The sequence below is a fragment of the Acyrthosiphon pisum genome, chromosome A3 (assembly GCF_005508785.2).
Source record: "Acyrthosiphon pisum isolate AL4f chromosome A3, pea_aphid_22Mar2018_4r6ur, whole genome shotgun sequence".
In the NCBI taxonomy this organism is placed as follows: domain Eukaryota; kingdom Metazoa; phylum Arthropoda; class Insecta; order Hemiptera; family Aphididae; genus Acyrthosiphon; species Acyrthosiphon pisum.
The window spans coordinates 9,529,238-9,552,056 of NC_042496.1; the positions used below are offsets into that span (position 1 = coordinate 9,529,238).

The following is a 22,819-nucleotide window of genomic DNA, read 5'->3' on the forward strand; positions in this document are numbered from 1 at the left end:
GACTAAGGGATTTTAATATTTTCAAATGTCATGTAATATATAGTAGGAGCCTTGGATAATTTCAAGTATTTTACTCACAAATAAAGTTTATTGACATTCGTAGAAATAAAAAAAACCCTACTAAAGAAGGTTAAATTAATTTTTGCCCAAAAAATCACATTTGAAAATGTCATTGCGTGGACTATAAAATATAATAATATACTCTTAAAGTTTCATATAGGTACCCACAAATAATATTTTACCCTCACACCTAGAAAGTTTGTTATAACTTATAAACGAGACCATAATATATTATATTTATATTAGCAGGTTAACGCGTGCACTGCCAACATCTTAATTACAAATTTCCAATGATGTCCAACACCATTTTTTAGACCATGAGAATTTGGTGTCGCACTCTAGCACTAAATGCCTTATATCGCCCATGTACACTGTATACACGTGCTGTGACAATAGGACCGTTCTTACAATGTCCGGTTAAAGTTAACCGGCCGAATTCTACCGGTAAAAAAATCTGTTATCAGTCGGTTAGCGTTAACCGACACTTTATCGTACATTGTAAGAACGGCCCTAAAAGGATGTCACATCCGCATATTGTGTTGTCTCCATCTTACAAAATATGTACTACATAGCAAAAACTGTATTGCGCGGGACAACTTTTCTCTCACCATATTTGTTGTAGAACTACCAAATTTTCACAGGTATTAATTATGGTTTCACGATTTCAGATTTGAAATTTATAACTGTAACTTGTAAGTAGATAATATATGTAAGATATCAAATGAAATAATTTAAATTTATTTGGTAATTAGACTAATTGACCAACTGATAATTACTTCACATTTAGACTACAGATATAGATGTAATTATAATAATAATGTTTAGGTTAGGTTATTTACTCAATACAAATTGGAATATTTTCTATTGGTACTTATAAAAAAAAATATGTAATATTGTACCTAATTTGTCAATTTGGAAATACTGCAGTTATTATCCGTATTTGGATATTAATTTTGTCATCGAAAGTTAGAAATATGAATACAATTTTATGTTATAGGTTTTCTTCAAAATGTCCCTTACGGGCTTGCGGTAGATTATAATATAATACCTATATTAAAATTGAGTAATAGGAATAATATCAAACGTTTTGAATAAAATATATTTACGATTTAAGTATTTGAATTAATATTAATTAATTAAGTAGGTCTTATCAGTTTACATTCAGTAGTATATGTTTTTGTTCATTTTATTTTCTGTTCAAATATTTTCTAAGATTTTTATATTCTGGTTGTTTTTAATTCTGTAATATTATTTTCTGTAATTAAACATTCGACAAATCTACATTCTGGCCGTTTTTTTTCTGGAACATTATATGCGTCCGTTAAGTTATTCAAGTTAATAATGTTATTAAAGAAAAATGAGAATCGATGTACCTATGATATAAAAGTAGGTTGGTACGATTGTCATTCTTATCAATTTAGCTTCTTTCATTTTTCACTACATGATAAAGTCGCAACTCAATAAAAATATATTTTATATTAATTTCCTAATTTTAGTTTTAACTTCTTATTGAATTGTGCTTGTGTTTTAATTACATTCAACCAAGAACAATTATTATAGTGCACAATACTCATACTTACATATAAATTAATATACTTGTTTACGATGATTATTCAAGAACCTATTCAAGTAAGTAGGCAGTTCTCGGGAATAAAACCTGTGTCAACAATAATGATTGATGGTTTTGAAGTTTAAAATATAGAATAAACATACCTATTTTTCTTATACATATAATTATCACATAATTAAAACTTGCATATTTTGTATACTCAAAAGTGAATTACGTTTTTTGTAATACATAAAATATGTTAAGTTGCTTTAGGTATAATGTACAATAGATAAGTAGTTTGAGAATAATTAGTTTTCATTCAAACAACTTTAATAACATTTAAGTGGTCGAATAATAAACTAATAAATAATATAAAAATATAATATTAAACGTGAATTTATGTTTCCAGCCTTTTGAAACCGCAATTAAATAAATAGCTGCCTACTACAGGTAGCTATTAGGTCAGCTAGGTATACAGTTAAATATTTTTATTTTTTAAGATTAATAACCAAAAAATATTAATCTGGTAAATTTTTACTTATATATCCACAATTTAATATTTTGTTTTATGAAGTATTGAATTGTTGTTTATATGATTAATGTAAATTAAAAACTGGAGGCACCTGTACTTAAAATTATTTATTTAAACAAATAAAACTATTCTAATAGGCTTGAATGTTTATGTTAGATTTTTATTATTTTATTTAAAAACCCAATTTTGGTTTATTCTTAAAATTTTTTTTTTTTAAACTTCATAATAGGTATCTTAATCGTCAAAATTTACTAACGTGCTATCAACAAATTTAAAGTCAAGGTTTTTAACATTCTTATAGCTTAAATACATTTTACTATTATATTATATAAATTATTAATATACTAATATATTATGTAATTTAATATTTCACAGGCTGCAATTTGGCATTGTTTAAATCATTATGCTTATTCAGATGCAATATTTCTTGCAGAACGATTATGTGCAGAATGTAAGTTTTTTTAAATATTTTTATAAGAAAAGAAAGTTTAAAATTAACAGATCTGCAGGCTTATACATTGTTGGTCGATCTGTTTAAACTTCATTATTTATTGAGATTTAATTATCTTAATATTTTTAATTGTTCATTTTAAAATTTGTAGTACTGGCAAGGATTGAGTTCTCATTATTAAATATTAGCATACTTTTGACACAATAAAGTTTAAATTTGATTTAATCATACCTATTGTTTTTTCATTTAAATGTATTTTGCTTTTATTCTTTTTAATCAATAATATTTTATTGTTTGAAAAATGTCTTATGATTGTAATATATTTTAACCTCTTCCAGTTTCTTTAACTCTATATAAACATATTATTTGTTATATATAAAAAAAAAAAAAAAACATTACAATTACAAGTATTAAATTTAAAAGCAAATACATTTTTAGTTAATTTAATTATAATGTTATGTTATCATTATTATTAATGAATATCTCTTGGTTAATATTTATTATGTCACCTCAAAACTATAGAAAATCTTTAACAATTAATAAAAAACTAATATCTTATTGATTTTTAATAATACATTCTAAAAATTATATTATAGTTGATTCAGATGAAAGCATCTTTTTACTGGCTACCTGTTATTATCGATCGGGTAAACCATCTCAAGCGTATACAATTCTGAGTGGAAAAAAAATAGTGTCAGAAAAATGCAAATTTTTATTAGCCCGTTGCTGTGTTGATCTTCACAAGTATGTATACTTCAATATTATTTTTTATGTTTTTGTACATCTGATACTAAAATATAATAGTTATTTTTTTAGAGAATGTTCAACCAATTACTAGTATATACTAAATAATTTACAGGTATATTTTGTTTTATTATGTTATTAATTAATTTTTTCAATCAACTTATAGGTTGTCTGAAGCGGAAACTGTGTTAACTGGTAATGTAGGTGATTTAATATCATCTTCATCGTGTTCATCATTTATCGAAACCATAATTTCTGATTATGGCGACAGTTCTCCATTTGCTTTGCAACTGATAAGTCACATTTGGTGGCGTTCTGAGAGATCACATTTAGCTGCTGAGGCCTGTCGGAAGGCTCTCTATTTAAATCCTTTTTTGTGGCAATCATTCCAAGACTTATGCGACAGAGGTGTTAAACCTGATCCTGAACCCACTAAAATATTTAAGGTAAAATATTTCAATATTAAATATTATAAATTGTATTTTGAGTTTGCTTTCTTATTATTTTTAGGTGGACAATTTAGACAACTTTAATAAATGTCTAGGTTCAAATTCTCATGTCAATTCAACACCTTTATCAACATATAATCTTTCATATGAATCAGTAAATACATTTAATAGGTAAGCTTATAATGATTTAACATTTTGGAAGCCATCACTGAATTGTAAATGGTGTATTTAACATTCTATTGCTTCATTCATGAAATGCAGCAAGCATTATTTTGGGAAATTATTGGTCTAAAAACACGATTATTCAAATACCAGAGTATTTTAAATTAAATTTCTTATAGATTACAAATATAAAAATATAAAATAAGTACGTACTGCAGCTGCCGGGACTGTTTGCACATTACGTCGACAAGCCTGTGACCTAACAATGCCTGTGTAATATAAGTTTTCGGTACTTATCACCATATTATGCTATACATTAAAAATTAAAAATTGTACCTTTATTGTAACATTTTTAAAATTTTATCCATTTTAAAAAAATGTGTATTAATATTAAAACAATTTCCACTCAGTCAGCATGATAATTTTTTTGATCATTAAAATTATTTTGAGTAGTTTTCCTAATTATATGTCGTACATTTTTGTCATAATATAATAATTATATTTTAATTGAACTTCTATAGCAAAAAAATTAGAAGTTTTGGGAAGTTGGACTGATAAATATTTGGGATACATTTTCATATTAATGTAAATAATACATCATGTTGTATAAATTGTCTTCTATGTTACAGATTTATTATTAAAAACATTAGTTAAGTGCTTAAGTCATAACATTTTGATATAAGTTTTGTGGCCGTTTAGCTCTAGCATAATAATACAGTGTGACTAAAAACACTAAAACATCCTAATGATTTTACAGCAGTCGTGGCAGTCAATATGTTTAAATATTTATGGTATTACATCTGAATCTATGATAATTTATTGTTAATTCTAGTAGCACACCAGCTCAAAAAATGGTCAACATGTCTGTACCTAGTAGTAATAGTTCAATATCCAGTGGTATACAGCCATTTACACCGGATATGAATAATGCTAAAGCAATATTTGTTCGACCAATAGGGAGAAAAGTAAAAGTGATTAATGAAAATGCTTACAGCCCATTGACACCAAGGTAAATTAACAACAAACTTCTTTTTTATTAGAATAAGATAATAACATTTTCACTTTAGCTTTAAGATTAATAATTAAATTTGTATTAGTCTCATGCCGTTTCATAATAATAATTAAATAACCAAATGTCTGATGCATTTTTAGGTAAATTCTTAATTACTTAAAAGTCTCACAGAGTGTACTAAGTATAATAAGTCTGTCAATTAATTTTCTTTTTATGATCTTTTCATTAGGGATCAAATTTAAATTCCCTTAAAAATATCAAAAAATAAATTTATGAACTATAAACTAAAAATTTGTTCTAAAAGTACTCCCCAGTAGACCCCGGATTTCTTCTGAAATCAATATAAATTTGTGAATCGTTTTATTTATAAACTAGAAGATTATATTATGTTGTTTTAGAACAATATTTGTATTTATATATTAAATATATATTTTTTAAATATTACTAAAAACAAGTTAAAAAATGACCTAAAAAAATAAGTACTGGTTTGTTATAGCTCTACCCGAACAAGTGAACATTTTATAGTCCCGCCACTCAAGTTTGTTATTTCCCTGCCATCAATAATAAATTGATCACGTCAACAATATAATAATTTGACAAAAAAAAAGAACCATTACTATTATTAGGTACCTTAATAAAATTTAATAATGGAATCTTAAATTAGAACTATTAGGTACTTATTGGGAGAGAACGCTGTTTATGGACCTTGTTTTCGTAATACCTAGTACCTACGTACTAATCGAACTATTTTTAATTATCACTATTCACTACAAAATATATTGACATGTAATAGCCGCTAGGGCACCGAGCTGCCCGCATACGATATTACCATGTACCATTATATTGCAGTACCGACTACTGAGACTCTGTAGCTAGTTATTCGATTATAATATCTATTAAATTCCTATCTATTTGTATCTATTATACTATTTATTTATACAAGAAATAATAAAAGTTTTAAACTTGGTAAATTTTTAGGATAATGTTATTATTATATAATATTTAAAATTTTAAACATAGTAAACCTATTTCCTTAGTTGTTTATCATTACAATAATTCATAGCTATTGGTATAGAACAGGGGTGGCTAGCGAGAAGAGACTCGCGAGCCACCAAATATATTAATAAATATGGAAGAGCCAAGATATAAAAAAAAAAAGGTCATATTATTATATATTATTTATATAATTATATGACCTTTTTATTTTTACATCTTGGCATTTACGTTAATTTACGTCTAATGTTACGTTAAGATGCGAGCCGCAAAAGTCTATGACGCAAGCTGCGGTTTGGCCACCCCTGGTATAAAATATATCATATACCATGAGATATGAATTTGAAATTAATAATGATGACATATTGTGTATGGAATAATTTATTAACTTTTTGTTTTTATTAATTTGTATAAATTGTATCTGGTTCTTGTGTTTAAATATATTGTAAAAGACAATACCTATGTGTGGCAAGAGTAGATAAGCATATAGTTTTTTATAAGTATATTGTATAATAGTTTTTCAAGCGTAGAGAGAAAATTTTTTTTGTTATTTACTTGTAAAAAAAGGGCGTATTTTGAATTAGGGGTGTCATATTTATGTTTGCTCCCCATACATTGTCTCTTAATACGGCCCTGATTAGGTACCATCTGTAAGTGTTTATGACATTCAATTCTAAATTGTTGGGAATCACTTAAACCTAAACATTTTTAATTAATATTTATCTTTATAATATATCTATACTTAAAAAAAAGAAATATTTTATAATAATTATTTTTATTAAACATATTCAAAAAATCAATTATTATTACTTGTATACTATTTGTTATTATAATTATTATTATTCTTTTGGATATTTTTTCCAATATATTTATTATTATGGATGACGGGGAGATACCAAACCTGAGTGGCAGGGCTATAAAGATTTCAATCACCCGGGTGGGGCTATAACAAACCATTACCAAAAAAAAAAAAAAAAATAATACTCTAAAATAGTTTTAAAATGCACTTCAACATCAAAAGCTTTGAAAAATTCAAAATATGCCCCCATAAAAGTTTGTTATCAGTGTAGTGTGTACTTGAAACATATTTGTATCTTAGAAAACATCATGTCAAGCATTTCAGAAAAAAAACATGCATCGAAGTCCGAGCTCTAGTTATCATAAATGTTTTTACCATCATATTTGAACAATCATATATTAATTTATATTGCGTTCTAAGAAAGATATTAAGACGTCTTCAAATATGAATGTTAAATCGAACAATGACTTTGTTTATCAATAAAAAATTTTATTTTGGTTCCTGACCTATAATCTCCATCTCTCTCTGTCTTTGTCTGCTTCCCTCAGACCTTGTGTCTTTCATTTTTAAATTTCTATTTACACAATCTTCTCATCTTAGGCGTTGCCTATCTAGTACCTACCTAAGTGTATTTTTCTTAATTGCTCTTTGTTCCAATTATGGTACTGTTTTTCTGCTAGTCAGCTCGGCTCAATCAAGAATGCAGTATGTGAATATTGTATTTATTGTGTTGAATAAGGTACTGCCCTATAATTATTGTCTTTCGTTGATCATTTTTATGTATATGGCACACCAACTCGAAACCCAATCCTGCGGAAATACTCTTGGTAGTTAATTTTATCACTTCTATTGATTGAATAGTAATGTAATATATTTATTCTATATCATTATAGTGTTATTTTTACTTCATAATTACATAATGGTGGCTTTAGTTATAACGCTATATGAATTTTTGCCATAGTCTTATTTTTAAAAACTATAAAAGGGTTAATTATTAAAAGAAAACTAATCTTTCCTATTTTGAAAATAGTTTTGGAGTATTCCCTCTAGAAAATTCAGATAACTTGTCTGTTTGTTCGTCCCAATCAATGGTTTTAGTTCCTTCAGCTACATTAAATGAAACTAATGATCAGAAATTCATATCAAAAAGAGTAAGTTTGGAATATTTTTAATTTATTTTAGAATCTATTTTATTGCTGATGTATTACTTACAATATTTTTTTTTTAACATTAAATTAATAGAGTTCTAAACCAGTATTTAGTCAGTCAGGGAATACAAGTAATATTAACAATTTGGGAACTCAACAAATAACTATGCCTTCAAGTCCAATGTCACATGTTGTAAGACGTAGTAGTCGAATAATCACCAACAATTGTTCGGTTAAGGTAACTTTTATTTTAAAATTAAAATCTATATATTAAACATTTAAATAATAATAAAGTAAATACAATATTTTATTCAGGAAAATACTAAGAGTCCAAATAAAAAATTTGCTAGCCCAAAATCAGCCACACGTAAAATAAAAAGTGGATTGATACCCAAAAAGTCAGTTTTTGCTGATATAACTGAAAGACATCCAAAAGAGCGTGGAGTAGTTGAAGTAGAAACATTGACACTTGCTCAACAAGCTCTTAATTTACAAAAAAAAACTACAGGTGATGATTGACATTTAACTCAATTTTTATTATTTTTTATGTTATTAGTTATTACTATTAAATTAAACAATTTTATATTTATTTTTTTAGAAGGACTTTTGTCATTACTTAGAGATATTGGAATTGCGTATTTGCAATTGTCAAAATTTAATTGTAAAAAGGCAATTCAACTATTTCAAAGTTTACCGCCACGACAGTATAAAACTGGTTTTGTATTGTCAATGATTGGCAAAGCATATTGTGAACAGTCTGATTATTTACAATCAATAAAGTATTTACTAAATATAAATAGTTTATAAATTACTATTATTGATTTAAATTATCTTCCATAGATATTTTAGCGAAGTGAAAGAGCATGAACCATATAGGGATACATTAATGGAACTTTATAGTACATCTTTATGGCATCAACAGAAAGAGGTTGCTTTGTCTGCTCTAGCACAAGACATGACTGCTTTAGATAGAAATTCTTCATCTACATGGTGTGTTGTTGGTAATTGCTTTTCCTTGCAAAAAGAACACCAAACTGCAATAAAATATTTTCAAAGAGCTATACAAGTGAGTAAATATTATTTTAATATTTTATAATATTGATTTGTTTTTTTGACTGAAAAAATTGTGTACATTTTTATTATTTTACCTATAGGTGAATCCAGATTTTCCATATGCATATGCACTTTTAGGTAATGAGTATTTAGTCACTGAAGAATTGGAAAAAGCTATTACTTGTTTCCAGAAAGCTGTCAAATTAGATCCAAGACATTACAAATCTTGGTATAAGAATATTTATATATTATATTTAAATTCCTAGTTATTTTATTGTAAATCATAAAATATTATTTGTATGGGCATGAAGCTTTTTATTACTACATGTATTACATTATTATTCACTATACCCAATGAAATTTTCAAAATATTTACATTCATTTTAACTTTCTACCATATTTATACCATGAAATACCATGAACCTATTAACACTGTTTTAAGATACGCTGATAATGACTTATCAATATTTTAGGTATGGAATTGGTGCTATTTATCAAAAACAGGAACGGTATGAATTAGCTGAAATGCATTATAAGCGAGCTCTTAGAATAAATCATAGTAGCGCTTTAATCATGTGTCATATTGCTGTTGTAAGTATAATAGATTCTTATAATCTAAATCAAAAGTTGTTTCTTAATTGTCATTTTATTTTATATTATAATTATATTACTTCAAAGATTTTTACTATGTTGCAACATTTCTTCAACAGGTACAAAATAGTATGGACAAACCTGACCAAGCGTTACATACTTTACATATTGCTTTAACATTAGAACCTAAACATCCAATGTGTAAATATCAACGAGCACAAATTTATTCTAAACTCGGTAAATTACCAGAAGCACTGTATGAGTTGGAAGAATTGAAAGAAATTGTGCCAAAGGAATCTCTAGTCTATTTTTTAACTGGAAAAGTATGGTATAATACCATTGTTTTTTTTTAGTTTTTAATTTTAATTTTTCTTAGGTACATAAAAAACTAGGCAACATACACTTGGCATTAATGAACTTTAATAGAGCAACTGACTTAGATCCAAAAGGGGCCAGTAATCAAATTAAAGAAGCAATAGATCCGACAAATAACCAATCCCCATTGGATGATTCAGGTTAGTGCATAATATCTGAAATTCATGGTAAATGTCATAATTTTCATTTTATTTTGTTGAAAAACAATCCATCAAAAGTGCATAATATAATGTTTTTGATTTTTGTAATTATGTCCATCTTTTTATCATATCAAATCTATAATACAACAATATTCTCATGTAATTTTGTAGTGAAAAGCTTGTAAAAGTCAATCAATAATTAACTTGATTAAAACTAATATCAGGTTTCGTAAAAAAAAAACATAAGTTTTTTAAAACCAATGAGTGAGAAAGTATGATTTTTAAGTATATATTAAAGTTTTTGTATACTTTCAAGTGTCACTATTTTCTTTTTTTGTTTTAATACCATTTTTAATTTAATAATGAAGATTATAGATAAATTATCACACTACTTAAAATAATCCGTGTCTAGACACCCAATCATGTTCGGTAAGTTAAGGTACGCCCAACCAGTGTCAAAAACTTACACTTAATTATTATATATTATTTTGGCATATAATCTGATGCCAGGTTCCATGAACAGTCGCTAAACATTTAACAAATCAATAGTGAACTAATGGTCTCTTAAATATGATTTAGTGGCCCATTCAATTTTATTGAACCATTAAATTAATAAATGGTTCATGCAACCCGGCAATAAAATCTTAGATCATAATATACTAGTGCAATAAAAATTAAAATCTAAGCATAATATGGTATATTCAATATTGTATACTTAATTTTGTAGTATCAGATTGCAACTATACAATCTAAAAATGTAAAAATACTATTCCATTAAATAAAAAATTGTGTATGTGTACCACAATTTTCAATAATTATAAATGCTACATGAAAAAAACCACAACAGGGTTCTGTGTTAAATTTTCAAGCTTTTTGTCCAAGAAAAACAATTTTTACCACCAACTTATAGTCAAACACGGACAAATGGCCGTCGCTACTTCGCCGTTAAACCATTTCGCCATCGCCATTTCAATGTAAGGCCACTTCGCCGTTAAAAAATACTATACTTACTATAATAATAATAATTGATTTAAAAGATATATTTTGATCATTATAAGTACCTACATAACATTAATTTGTTATGGCTATGGTAAAAATAGTTTATCATGTTCCCATATCCGGTGACCTGCGTGTTTAGAGTTTGTGTAAGTTCATAATCGCGTTTAACGATAAACAAACATAGGTACATAAGATAATAATTTAATAACAGGTATTTCTTATCTCATATTAGGCTGTGCATTATAGAATTTATGTTTGCTCGTTGTTGAAATATACAATTAAGAGGATGTCAGCGCAAAATAAAACATATGCAACGTTCCAAATATGGCGTTGCGCGCTGTATCGGCGGCGCCATGGCAGGCCATAACCACGCCATAAGGCACAATAAATTGCGTACAGCATAGCTTGATTTATATTTATAGATTAATTACTTACTTCTTAAAATATATGTGACAAATGTATATTATAAATTTCTAATTTATTATTATTATTATAATGTTTATTATTAAACATTATATTTTTATTACAATTTAAAAACAACCAATAAAACAAATTAAATGGTACTCAGTACATTTTCAGCATACCCTGAAATGTACTATTTAGTAGGCCTTTTTTTCTATGACACATTATTAAAGATAGTCACCTAAAATAAAATATAACAATTTTAAAATTAATAATTACATTGTTAATTTATTAAGTAAGTGCTTACCTACACTTTACTACTTACTATTTTTTTCTGGCTTCCTGTTCTCTCAAAATTGTCACCGGATCTCTTATGTCGCTAACTAAAAAATGTTTGCCAAATAGTGAACTGATCAATTCAGGCAGTAAACATTCATTATAAAATCTAATATATAAAATATGTATTGCAGTATATTAATGTATTGATTAGGTTATTTTTAAGTACTTACATATCTAATTTTTTTAAAACATATTGGGTATTTTTTAATGGCGAAGTGGCCTTATGTCAAAATGGTGATGGCAAAATTTTTTTACGGCGTAGTGGCGACGGCGATGTGTCCTAGATCAACATATAGTATATCAGTTCCCAACCCATGGAATGCGGCAATGTAATACTGGGCCACGGACACTGGTAGAGTCTAATTCAAGGGTCAGTAAACTTAAAATTGCATAACAATACATAACTTTATAACATCATACGTCTTTATTTCTTTTATTGTCTTATTTATGTGTGTTTATATTTTATACCTGTATATTAGGTTAGTGGGCCTCAAAAGTTTTTTTTACATAATTGGTGGTCTGCACAACTAAAATGGTTGGGAACTGCTGAAATAGTGTATGATAAAGCTTAAAAATTCAAAAATGTCAGTTTATAATTTATGTAGAAATTATAATATTTAAGTAGCAGTGAAACGTTTAAGTTTCTAAGTTTTTTTACTTACATGATAATGGCAGATTAAGACTGAAAAATAATTTATTGTCGCCTGTTTTATGCTCGTATATTAAAATTCCCCTATTGTGCAAATAGCGTTTGAGATTTGAAGGTAGGCTGAAGACTTATTATAATAATATTGAATAAGCTTTAAAAAAAAATGTAGGAAATGATTGGGGGGTTTAGCCCTTAAAATAGTCTCCCTCTAATTGTCCTATGGTGTCAAGTAAAGCAAATACTTATAGAATTTTAACGAGAATGCAAAAAATTTCATTGATGAACGCGGTTATTTGCTAACCCGTTACCTACTACATATCAAATAGTTCAAAATATTCAACTATTCCACGGGGTGGTTATTTAAATGTGGAAAATAATGACTAGTGAAATCATTTTATATGATTAATAACCAGAAAATTCTGAACACTGACACATAGGAATACAGTAACAATGTAATAGTACCTTATTTTGTTACCTATCTTCTATTCTTTACAATGATTATGAATAATTATTATAATACAATATATTAAATAACCTATGGTAATTGTCTATATAAATGTTGGTTAAAATTTTTTTCTCGGTCAAAGAGCTTGAAAATGTAATATGAAGACCCCTCCCCATATAATTTATAAATAGTTTTTATTTTTAAATTTAAATTAATAATTCATTATTTAGTTACAAGTTGGTATCATGAATTCAAATATATATTAAACTTTAATATGTCAAAATAATGTATAATTGTATTCTGTTTATTCATGTATGTAAGTTATTGACTCTGGTCGGTTGTTTGTAAATATTGTAGTTGATGAGTGAGAAAACATAATTATACAGACTTTATAAACAATAGTATCTGATTATTCACCATAGTAAATTAATTGAAAGAATGACATTTATAATTTATATTTAGTGAAAAAAAAATAATATTGGTTTCATAAAGTTAGATAAATTGGTTGTTAATTTGTAGGTATATTAAAATTTTAGTTAGGACATACTGGAAATTGTAAAAGAGGTTATGACTATTATAGAACCGCACCAGATTAAGGATGTGAGAAAGATAATTATATTTTAATTAGTTATAACTTTATATATGGCTGTATTAAAGTTTTGTTTATATTGAGAGCTGCCTTTTACTAGTTTGGAATACTTACCTTTTTCAGATGAAGTAATTTATGATGTACATATATCATTGTTATTTATCATTTATTCTAAGTCCATTATAAAATTAAAAACATCATGGACATTAATAAGTAATATGATCATGTTAATAAATAAAATAAAGCTGTATTAGTGTGTAATTTTTAGTATTAATTTATAGTTTAATGAATTTAATTTTAAAAATTATATAAAAAATACAAATTAAAATTCACCAAAATGATATGATATTATTATTATTTGATATGATAAATTGATACTAATTTTGAATAAAGTTCAAATAGTATTAAAATTAAAATTTTTACATACTAACATCAATTAAATAAAATGAAACTGAAATTATATAATTCAAATTAATGAAAATATTGACATGTGATAAAGTATTATTATTTATAATAAATATAAACATTTTTATTTTTTTAGATGACCCTTGATGCAGTAATTTAATTGTTCGTTTATGTATTTATTTATTTTATAACATTATAATCTATATTATCTTCTTAACTAATATTTTTAAATTGTTTATTGCCTTGAAAATTTATTTTTAGTGGTTATTTCAAAACAAAAAAAAATCATAATAATAAAAAAAGACTGTTGAGATATGCATCATTAAATGAAAGCTGGTTTTGGTTAAAAACTACAAATAAAGTATATTGTAGAACCAAATTCATTTTTAACAATTCCTATTTTTATTTGTTTATTTTTTTTTAAAAATTTATTTTGTATTCAGTAAATAAGTTTTGTGGCTTGTAATAAAGTTCCTGATTTTTAGAGCTAATTTGTATTGTTAAAAATATAATATTATTGTGTATAATTCTTATTAATCTAAATTTACTTGGTATATTTTATTACCAGTAACTTATTATTTTATACACCATGAAATGTAAATATACATTTTGTAAGCAACTTCTTATATAAACTAATTGTTTCGTTCTATTATAATACACATTCGAAAGTTCTTATGAATATGACAACTATTAGTTTAATTCCAATTGTTACTGTTTTTATAAAAAAAAAATTGTAAATGTTAGTATAACTAGTTATATAATGTATAACTAAATATTTATTAAATTAATCTAGCTCTAAAAATCTAAGCCACAAAATGAATATAAAATTGTATTTGACTAATATCAATATATAGTTTTTAACAATTTGTATTATTGTAGTAATATTATAATAATACTAATTATTAAAATAAATATTTACATAATATTCAATTTATAACAATTTTACTCTAGAAACTTTTACTCCAAAAAAAATGTATAAAACAGTAATTGTTACATACTGCAGGGTTTCAATGCATTTGAATGAAAAATATCTGCATTTCCTTTCACCACTATGCACCAAATGTATCAATGCAGTTAATAGTTATATATAATATGTATTGTTGTTTTTGTCAAATATAATTTTATATTTAATTTAATCCATAATTTTGTAACAAAAATCATTGTATTCTTCATCAATGTTTATAATCATTTAGTTAAATATTATAAACACTAATTATAAAATGTATATTTTTTTTCACTTAAAGGAAAATTCAGAAAATATTAAATATAAAGTTGAACTAAATCTACTCTCACATTTAAATTAAATTAATACTGAATTTCAACATGATATTACATAATGCATTGGTTATATAGATTCATTTGGAACTTTTAATTAATTATAATTAAATGAAATTGTGATTGTGATTAAATACTTAATTTAAGTTAATTTTATACCTGTATTTAATTAATAAATATTTATTGTACAGACATAACTGATAATGTTGTTTTACACTTAGACAGTTAGATATTTAATTTAGAAAATTTGATGATGGAAATAATAAGCTTGTAACAGTGATTTATTTTATGGAAAAAAAATGTTCTGTATTGATAAAAAATGAATTATTACTTTACTCATTGATTTGAATACATCTATTCTAAGTAAATAAAATGTGATAGCATTTATAATCAATTAATATAAACTCTGAAAATCACTTTCTGTGTAGTGTCTACTAATGAATGTAATTATTTTGAATAATTGATATCAATAACTCTTAGTACCATAATAGAATTATAGAAGAATTTAAAATACAAAGGTATGGTGACATTCTTATAAAAAATAACTATATTTTCAATACAATATTATTCATCGATTTGAATATATTATAATATTATATGATGTTAATGTAAATGTTGTATACATTATATAAATTTTAACTAGTTTCAACCAGTCAATGATAAAGAGATTTTTATTGACACAATATTTTCAATTTACCACAATTTACATACTTACGATTCACTGGTTATTTTATTATTTTAGTATGGGTTTCACTGTATATTTTGACAGTGAAACATACCATAAAATTGTTTCATTTATTGCTGGTAGTGAACTAGGTAGTTACTCAATTTCTTTTTCATTTATAAAAAGGAATGTCTGGGTGTTAATGAGTTGATATTTTTTAATTTGAAATGTATTTCAATATTGGAAATTTATTATTTTTAAAATTGCGAATTTAGGTTAGGTAGAAAATTTGAAATATCTAAATGTTTTAATCACAACATTATTTGAATAAATTTAAAACATGAAAAAAACACAGTTAATGATAGTTGTAGAAAATAAAATTTTGATTCAATCAATTATCTTGCCACAAAATGTCAATAAAATGATTTTATGCATAAAAATGTTAGATTGCATATTTTATATTTTATGGGTAGAAACTTACATAAATTTGTTATAAAAATATAACAAATGCAAATCTCCTCTTTTTTATACTACTTAATTTTGAGGCATCAGAAGGGTAAATTCATCATTGTGTTTATTGGTCCATAATTTATAATTGTGTAGTTGGTTCCTAGTTTGTAATAAATGTAGAGACAAACATTAATTTTTTAAAAACCAAGTAATAATCTAATATTATTATTATACAATATATATATAAATTCAAATTGTTTTAATTAATGTAATTTTCTATTCAAACATGGGTAACTATGTATATTATTGTAAGTACCAAAAAATATGAACTGACCTATTTAATCTTGTAAGATTAACCATATTTGTGGTTATTATTCGACATTTATTTTAAATAACTTTCTTATTATGTAGATGTAAATTTGTTCATTATTAATGCTCACAATTTACCATGTTAAATTGAATGGCATCCTTAGATTTAAGTTTAACATTTTGAAGTATAAAACCTACAATAAATAAAACATATTATTAATTAGTTAAAGTCTATTGTCTATGGGTAATGTACAGTTAATAATACAATTCATGTATAAATATGTTAATATGTGTGTATGTATGTATGTATGTATACAATAATATGTAATTAATAATTATTCTTCAAATTACTTGTTCAGTTTTATTGAAGTAATAACCATTGAATGGAACTCCATTAACTTGTGAATTGGTCGGTCCTTGTTTGACACCAAGCACAGTAATATTTTGTAATACAAAGTTGTCATCAATATAACTATTCATCTCCACTATACTGGAAAATGTAGTGTTCACAAGCTTAAATTGTACTTTGTTATATGAATCATTTTTCCAAGAATCTACAAAATAACAGATTATGGGCATAATAAAAAAACAAAGTCTCAGTCTGTAAAATTGCGCACAATCATACCTAAAGACTTTCCATCATCAAAAAATAAAAAACCGGTTGCTTGGTCATGTTTAGTTGCTACTAAGAGTTCAAAGTGATTTTGACGACTATATCAAGTTAAGTAACATATTCAAAAAGTATGAAACAAGTAAAAATCATTAGTAAAAACAAAAAGTAAATAGAAAATAAATAAATAATTGTTACACATTATGTACCTTAATGTTGTAGTTGAAGCAGCCATTTGTGTGGGTAAAATAAAACCCCCTCGTACCAGTAAGGGTATAGTGTCGGCAGGAGCTGTTATGACAAAATGATTTCCGTTGCTCAATATTGCAGTTTTATTGTAAAAGTCATACCATATATCTTTTGGGAGATATACATACACATGATGATTTTTCTTAAATTAATTATTTTAATATATTTTTTTACATTTATACTGGTAACTTAAACTAGGTACTAATAAAAAAAATATTAATAATTTACTAACTTCTTTTAAAACTGGTAAGATTAGTAAGGCTGCACCCCATAGAAACTGAGTGTCTATGCCATATGTATTATCATCATATGGATATCTATTAAAATATAAACATTTTAAATTACAATGAAGCTTGCATGGTTTCAATTATTATCTTCAATTACTCAAAAAACAAAGGTCGAACGACAGTTTCTCCGTAAACATGAGCTTTCCAAAACAATGAATACAAATATGGTAATAAATAATATCTAGTAATCAATGATTTTTTTGCAGATGACAAAACGTTTGATCCTAAAGCTGCTGGATCTTGGTCCTAAGAATATTACAAGAATAAAAATCAATTGCAAAACTTTTGGGTATTTGTAAAATATATTACTTTCATGTACTGGCCATTATGATTCCTAGAAAATGGATAGAAGGCACCTAATTGAATCCACCTTGAACACAACTCAATAGTAGTGTCGTGGTGAAAACCACATATATCTGCCCCAACTAGGGGAATACCGAATAAATTAAAATTTATTATATCTGAAATAAGAAACAACAGTGTAGTTTTTGATTTATACTTAATAAATAAATAACCTGGCTAAGCAGGGATGATCTTAAAACAAATTCATGGGGGATTTAGTCTTAAGAATCACCATCTAGATACCTATAGAAATATCGAAAAATTTTACCAAGTGCAGACTAATATTGTTAAAAATATTTGCTAGTGGAGGAGGGTGTCACACCGGCCATGTGTTTCAAAACACACCAGTTCATCCCTATGGGTAAGTGCTAACTGTAAAATTTTATAACTAATGCGTGATTCTTGAATGAGTCTAAAAATATATCTATTTCTTGCCAATCATTATAAGATAAATAACTTTGATATATTACAACCTTTGTCAAAACATGGGGTCACAGCATAATGTGCATGGACATGTATTCATTACTTACAGATAAAAAAAACTATGATACCTGTTATGGATTGTTTCATATCATCCCATGAAGAGTTTATGTCTCCAGTCCAGTGACCAGCATAATGTCCAAAACCAGGATAAGAAGATCTTGAAATGACAAAAGGCCTAGTATTCTTTATTTCTGACAATGCACTAACAAAAGTATAAAGTTAAAAATAATAAATAATACTGCATACTTGTAAAATGTTTAATACAGTATATTATTATATGTAGTTAGGTAAATAATTTAACAAAAAACAGTTGCCACAATTATGTATGCATAGCCTATCATCTACTAGCATAGGTAATTAATGAGAAAAAAAATTTGTCCTGCTTTATCTAAAAGTATATTTAAAATATTCCAACAACAATATTTTATTTTATATTTTAATAATATTATTTAAACTATTCAAAGTTTATATAACATGTATAGTTGTTGTGTATTAAAGTAGCAATAGCAGTGTAGTGATTGTAATTGTATTATAATTTATGATTTTTGCTTTGTCTATTAGTTCTTGATTTTTGGACAAGCTATAGAGTTAGGCTTTTAGTTAATATAACTCGAGATTACTTGACAAAAAACTGATATAAACTTTGCAATAGCTAATAGGTATAACAAAATTTATAGTAATAGACTTATCAACTAAACTACATACAGAGTACAAATAAATCAAATTATTACTCGTGAGTGGAAATAGTTTCAACAAGTCCATATAAATTATGCAAATTATAGTGAATACCAGCAAAATGAATTGCAGACATGCAAATAGTTTTGTAGTTCAAACGGCCACCAACTATACCAGGGATATATGGAGGTACTTCCCAGTGATCAGATTTATAAGAAGAACATCCATTCAAATCACCATTGACAAAATTAGCCGGTTCATTCATATCCTTTACATAAAAAACATCAGATAAAAATCATTTTTTGTTTAATATTAAAACTCACCAACCATAACCCATCAAATTTTACAATATTGTGAAAATTTAAAAGCTGGTTTTTCCAGAATTGAGTTGCTTTTGGATGTGTAAAATCAGGAAATACAGTTCCAATGTCATTCCAAACCTTAAAATATAAAGTGTAGATACTTAATATTAGAAGGGAGCTAGGAAACCACATGATATTGTTTTCAAACACTGTAGGTCTGACTAAAGCACATAACAGTAACATTTTTTTGAGGTCTCTTACTTATTGAGTATAATATGCTTGTTAAATTGTATTATCAAACTACATAAATTCACAATATCATTTAAAAAATAAAAAAATATATACTTTTCCTTCCAATGGTTGACCAGCAGAGTTTTTTATAAAAATATTGTCGTTAAGACCATCCTTTAAAGGAACATACATTGTTCCATTAGACTGTCGTGATTTAAGGCCTGGATCCAAAATAACTATATGGTGCATTCCATTCTAAGCAGAATTCAATACAAATTTAAATCATTTTTGTAGTTTATGATAGTCAATGGTGTAAATTAGGTGTTGCAAGTGTAGCATTTGCAATACCAAATATATTCAAATTTGAAAGTTTTTAAATTTAAGTTATGATATTTTTCATGTTATGGTTAATCTATTAATTTATTTGTACGCCACTAATCATAGTTATTAAGAAAAATATACTTCCCAGTTTCCAAAATAGTTAAAAAAGAAAAAAAGGCAGAACTACTGAAAAATATTTTCTGTGATAATCAACATTTTAAGTCTTAACTTAAGGGGCCCGGGGATGATTTTTCAATTTTTCCACAATTCCATACAATTTTAAAATTATAATTTATATTTTAGTAGCTGCCTTAATAATAAATTATTATAACTTTCCAGTAATCTATTGCCCTATACGGGTATACATATTTACGAAGGGTTAATAGGGTGTATTATATATTTATATATTAAAATATTGAAAAACGGCTTGAATGCAGCCTATATATTAGAAGATACTAGATTACCCTCTATTAGTAAAAAAAAAATATCAAATTAAGTTGATTTTACAGAGCACGATCATTATTCCCGATGAGTGTATTTTTGTAGACATAATCACTGGCACTAGGTGCCTTAATATAAGTAGCTCATTATTCCTGTATAGATATATAATTTCAAAACAAAACAAGTAAATAAAATGTGTGATCTACCTTGTGTAAATTATTCACATATTCGGGTAGTTGCTTAAAATTGTTAGAAAGTGTGAAATCGTCTTTATTATCCATATAATCAATGTCATTCCAGTGAGTGTCCTGAAATGGTTTATGAGTAGGTATTAATAATGTTTTACTATAAAGTATTATATATAACTAAGAAGAAACCTATATATGTATTATGTACCTATACATAATTAATAATGTTTATAAGTTGGTACTATTATAATACAGAGTAAACATGTTATGTTACATTCAGCTATATAATTATTAATTATGAAAATAAAAGTTATTTATTACAATAAAATATTTTTAAACTCTAGTTTTAAATACTTAGGAACCTAATACCTATTGACTAAACCTACTTTTAGATCACATATTATGGATGGACCCATGTCCCGATAAATTAAAGCACATATTATTAGCAGTGGTGTACGCAGGGGTAGGGTTCTGACCCTCCCTGAAATTTCTTTTTTCTACAAAAAAATCTTATTAACCACCATTTTGATATACACAGATGACAGATCAATTGTTGGTCATTTTTAATAGATATAAAGTAAATTGTTGAATATGACAAAGACATAATAAGACATAATCATAGTTAACGTTTTTTTTTGGCTGATTTAGAACATTGCTAAACGTCTGCCATAATCAATGGTGTATCGTCGTCCATCGATTATTACCACATATATCATAGGTCGAAGAGGCTTTATAGATGACCAGATTAAACACTGTAAATGTAGACTAAATTTGAAACTAACTATAATTTGTTATAATAAAACTGTTTAGAAAAAAATAATGTAAATTATTTACTTAAGTAAAACCTTAACCAAACATAATCCTGCGTACACTACTGACTATTAGCAACAAGTCTGTATTAGATGAATAAACTGACCATGGGTAAAGATAAATGTCACATATTTATCTATTTAAATTGTTATCCCTACCATATAAATTAAGCACATATGGTAGCAATGAAAAATTAATTCTAACTACCTACTTAAACAATAAACATGTTTACAGAAATCAAACAAAACGCTATTAAAAAATGACAATAAGAGTAAAAATACCTATTATAAGATTTATACAGAGAACAATATTTTGAAGACAACATCATCAAGGTTTTGTATTATTCTAAAATCTAAATATACAGTTTGTTATAAAAATCATGAAAATCTTCTTTTTTTTAAATTTTTTAAATAACTAACTTTTATAATAATTAATATTTTAAAATACACCCATGAGGTTGTCTCCTAAATATTGTTCCCTCTAAAGATTGAACTACGTAATAGGTATTTTTACTCTTTATGGCTTTGGTATGGTATGGCTTTTTAATGCCATTTTGTTTGTTTTTTGTAGACATGTTTTTACAGCTAAAAATTATAGATATCTATAAGTCCTCTTAATTAGCGACCAACAGATAAATATGAGACAATTCACCTCACGCATGTACACATTAAGCATCTAATTATTATACAGTGACTACTGACTCATTGCTTATATGTGCTCCGTGCCTCCATCCATCCATCCATATTATATGTTCTAAGATACTGCTCTCCTCAACATTAAAAAAAAAAAAAACTTCCTAGAATTATGAAATAGGGTCTTGGACACACCCCCCTTCCATCATGCCGTCCAGTCCCAGGCCCGGATTGGTTAGGAGAAAATCTCGGTGGGCCGCTTAAAGTTTGGGCCGGTTCTGAGTAGTGATGGGCTGTGGGTAAATACCCAACGGGTAAGAAATATATTTTGGGTAAATACCGGGGTATATACCCACATCATATTTACCTTTGAAAAATTGGGTATTTTTTTTTTAAATATAGCTATACTGTTTTATCTTAAATCATGGTTTATATATATCCACCTTGGTTACAACATAAATATTAAAGAAAATCTATGGTTATAACCGTCTAATGTCCGCAAAATGTAAAATATAGAATATAGATTTTTATTATTCAATTAATATTTTTGTTTTTTTAAAAAAATTTATTTTATATATTCTTTTAGATAATATAACAACCAGTAAACTTATGAAAATTTTATTTTTTTTCCTAGTTTTTAAAAATATTTTTTTTTTGTTTTTAT

The 22,819-nt window shown here is 26.0% G+C and overlaps 2 protein-coding genes and 1 long non-coding RNA gene across 7 annotated transcripts in view; 1 reads left to right on the forward strand and 2 right to left on the reverse strand.

The window, feature by feature from the left end:
- LOC100167654 (cell division cycle protein 27 homolog) overlaps window positions 1–18,046 on the forward strand; it is a 21,572-nt gene extending 3,526 nt beyond the window's left edge. Inside the window, exons 1-16 of one of the 5 annotated variants that reach the window (XM_029491425.1) lie at window positions 1,520–1,689; window positions 2,517–2,592; window positions 3,189–3,336; window positions 3,503–3,782; window positions 3,847–3,956; window positions 4,780–4,956; window positions 7,782–7,902; window positions 7,994–8,137; window positions 8,215–8,407; window positions 8,498–8,678; window positions 8,740–8,965; window positions 9,054–9,181; window positions 9,426–9,543; window positions 9,663–9,866; window positions 9,920–10,058; window positions 12,015–12,602. In XM_029491425.1, the coding sequence (XP_029347285.1) occupies window positions 1,666–1,689; window positions 2,517–2,592; window positions 3,189–3,336; window positions 3,503–3,782; window positions 3,847–3,956; window positions 4,780–4,956; window positions 7,782–7,902; window positions 7,994–8,137; window positions 8,215–8,407; window positions 8,498–8,678; window positions 8,740–8,965; window positions 9,054–9,181; window positions 9,426–9,543; window positions 9,663–9,866; window positions 9,920–10,058; window positions 12,015–12,082 (2,337 nt within the window). In that variant the 5' untranslated portion in view covers window positions 1,520–1,665 and the 3' untranslated portion in view covers window positions 12,083–12,602. Of the gene's footprint in view, window positions 1–1,519; window positions 1,690–2,516; window positions 2,593–3,188; window positions 3,337–3,502; window positions 3,783–3,846; window positions 3,957–4,779; window positions 4,957–7,781; window positions 7,903–7,993; window positions 8,138–8,214; window positions 8,408–8,497; window positions 8,679–8,739; window positions 8,966–9,053; window positions 9,182–9,425; window positions 9,544–9,662; window positions 9,867–9,919; window positions 10,059–12,014; window positions 12,603–14,022; window positions 15,578–17,936 lie in introns of those variants that run through there. The other 4 variants (XM_029491421.1, XM_029491422.1, XM_029491423.1 and 1 more) reach the window with 4 other exon arrangements.
- Window positions 11,418–12,383, reverse strand: LOC107883475. The gene is made up of 4 exons (XR_001679324.2): window positions 12,267–12,383; window positions 11,969–12,177; window positions 11,785–11,904; window positions 11,418–11,700 (listed from the first exon to the last, which is right to left on the reverse strand). It is a non-coding gene; the product is annotated as an uncharacterized LOC107883475 (long non-coding RNA).
- Window positions 16,383–22,819, reverse strand: part of LOC100158725 (lysosomal alpha-glucosidase) — a 13,016-nt gene continuing 6,579 nt past the window's right edge. Inside the window, exons 7-19 of the mRNA XM_029491420.1 lie at window positions 20,732–20,833; window positions 19,878–20,018; window positions 19,554–19,670; window positions 19,287–19,498; window positions 18,624–18,757; window positions 18,040–18,191; window positions 17,828–17,976; window positions 17,676–17,760; window positions 17,404–17,585; window positions 17,210–17,295; window positions 16,936–17,138; window positions 16,610–16,778; window positions 16,383–16,435 (exon numbers count right to left, since the gene is read on the reverse strand). Of these exons, the coding sequence (XP_029347280.1) occupies window positions 16,719–16,778; window positions 16,936–17,138; window positions 17,210–17,295; window positions 17,404–17,585; window positions 17,676–17,760; window positions 17,828–17,976; window positions 18,040–18,191; window positions 18,624–18,757; window positions 19,287–19,498; window positions 19,554–19,670; window positions 19,878–20,018; window positions 20,732–20,833 (1,623 nt within the window). The 3' untranslated portion in view covers window positions 16,383–16,435; window positions 16,610–16,718. The remainder of the gene's footprint in view (window positions 16,436–16,609; window positions 16,779–16,935; window positions 17,139–17,209; window positions 17,296–17,403; window positions 17,586–17,675; window positions 17,761–17,827; window positions 17,977–18,039; window positions 18,192–18,623; window positions 18,758–19,286; window positions 19,499–19,553; window positions 19,671–19,877; window positions 20,019–20,731; window positions 20,834–22,819) is intronic.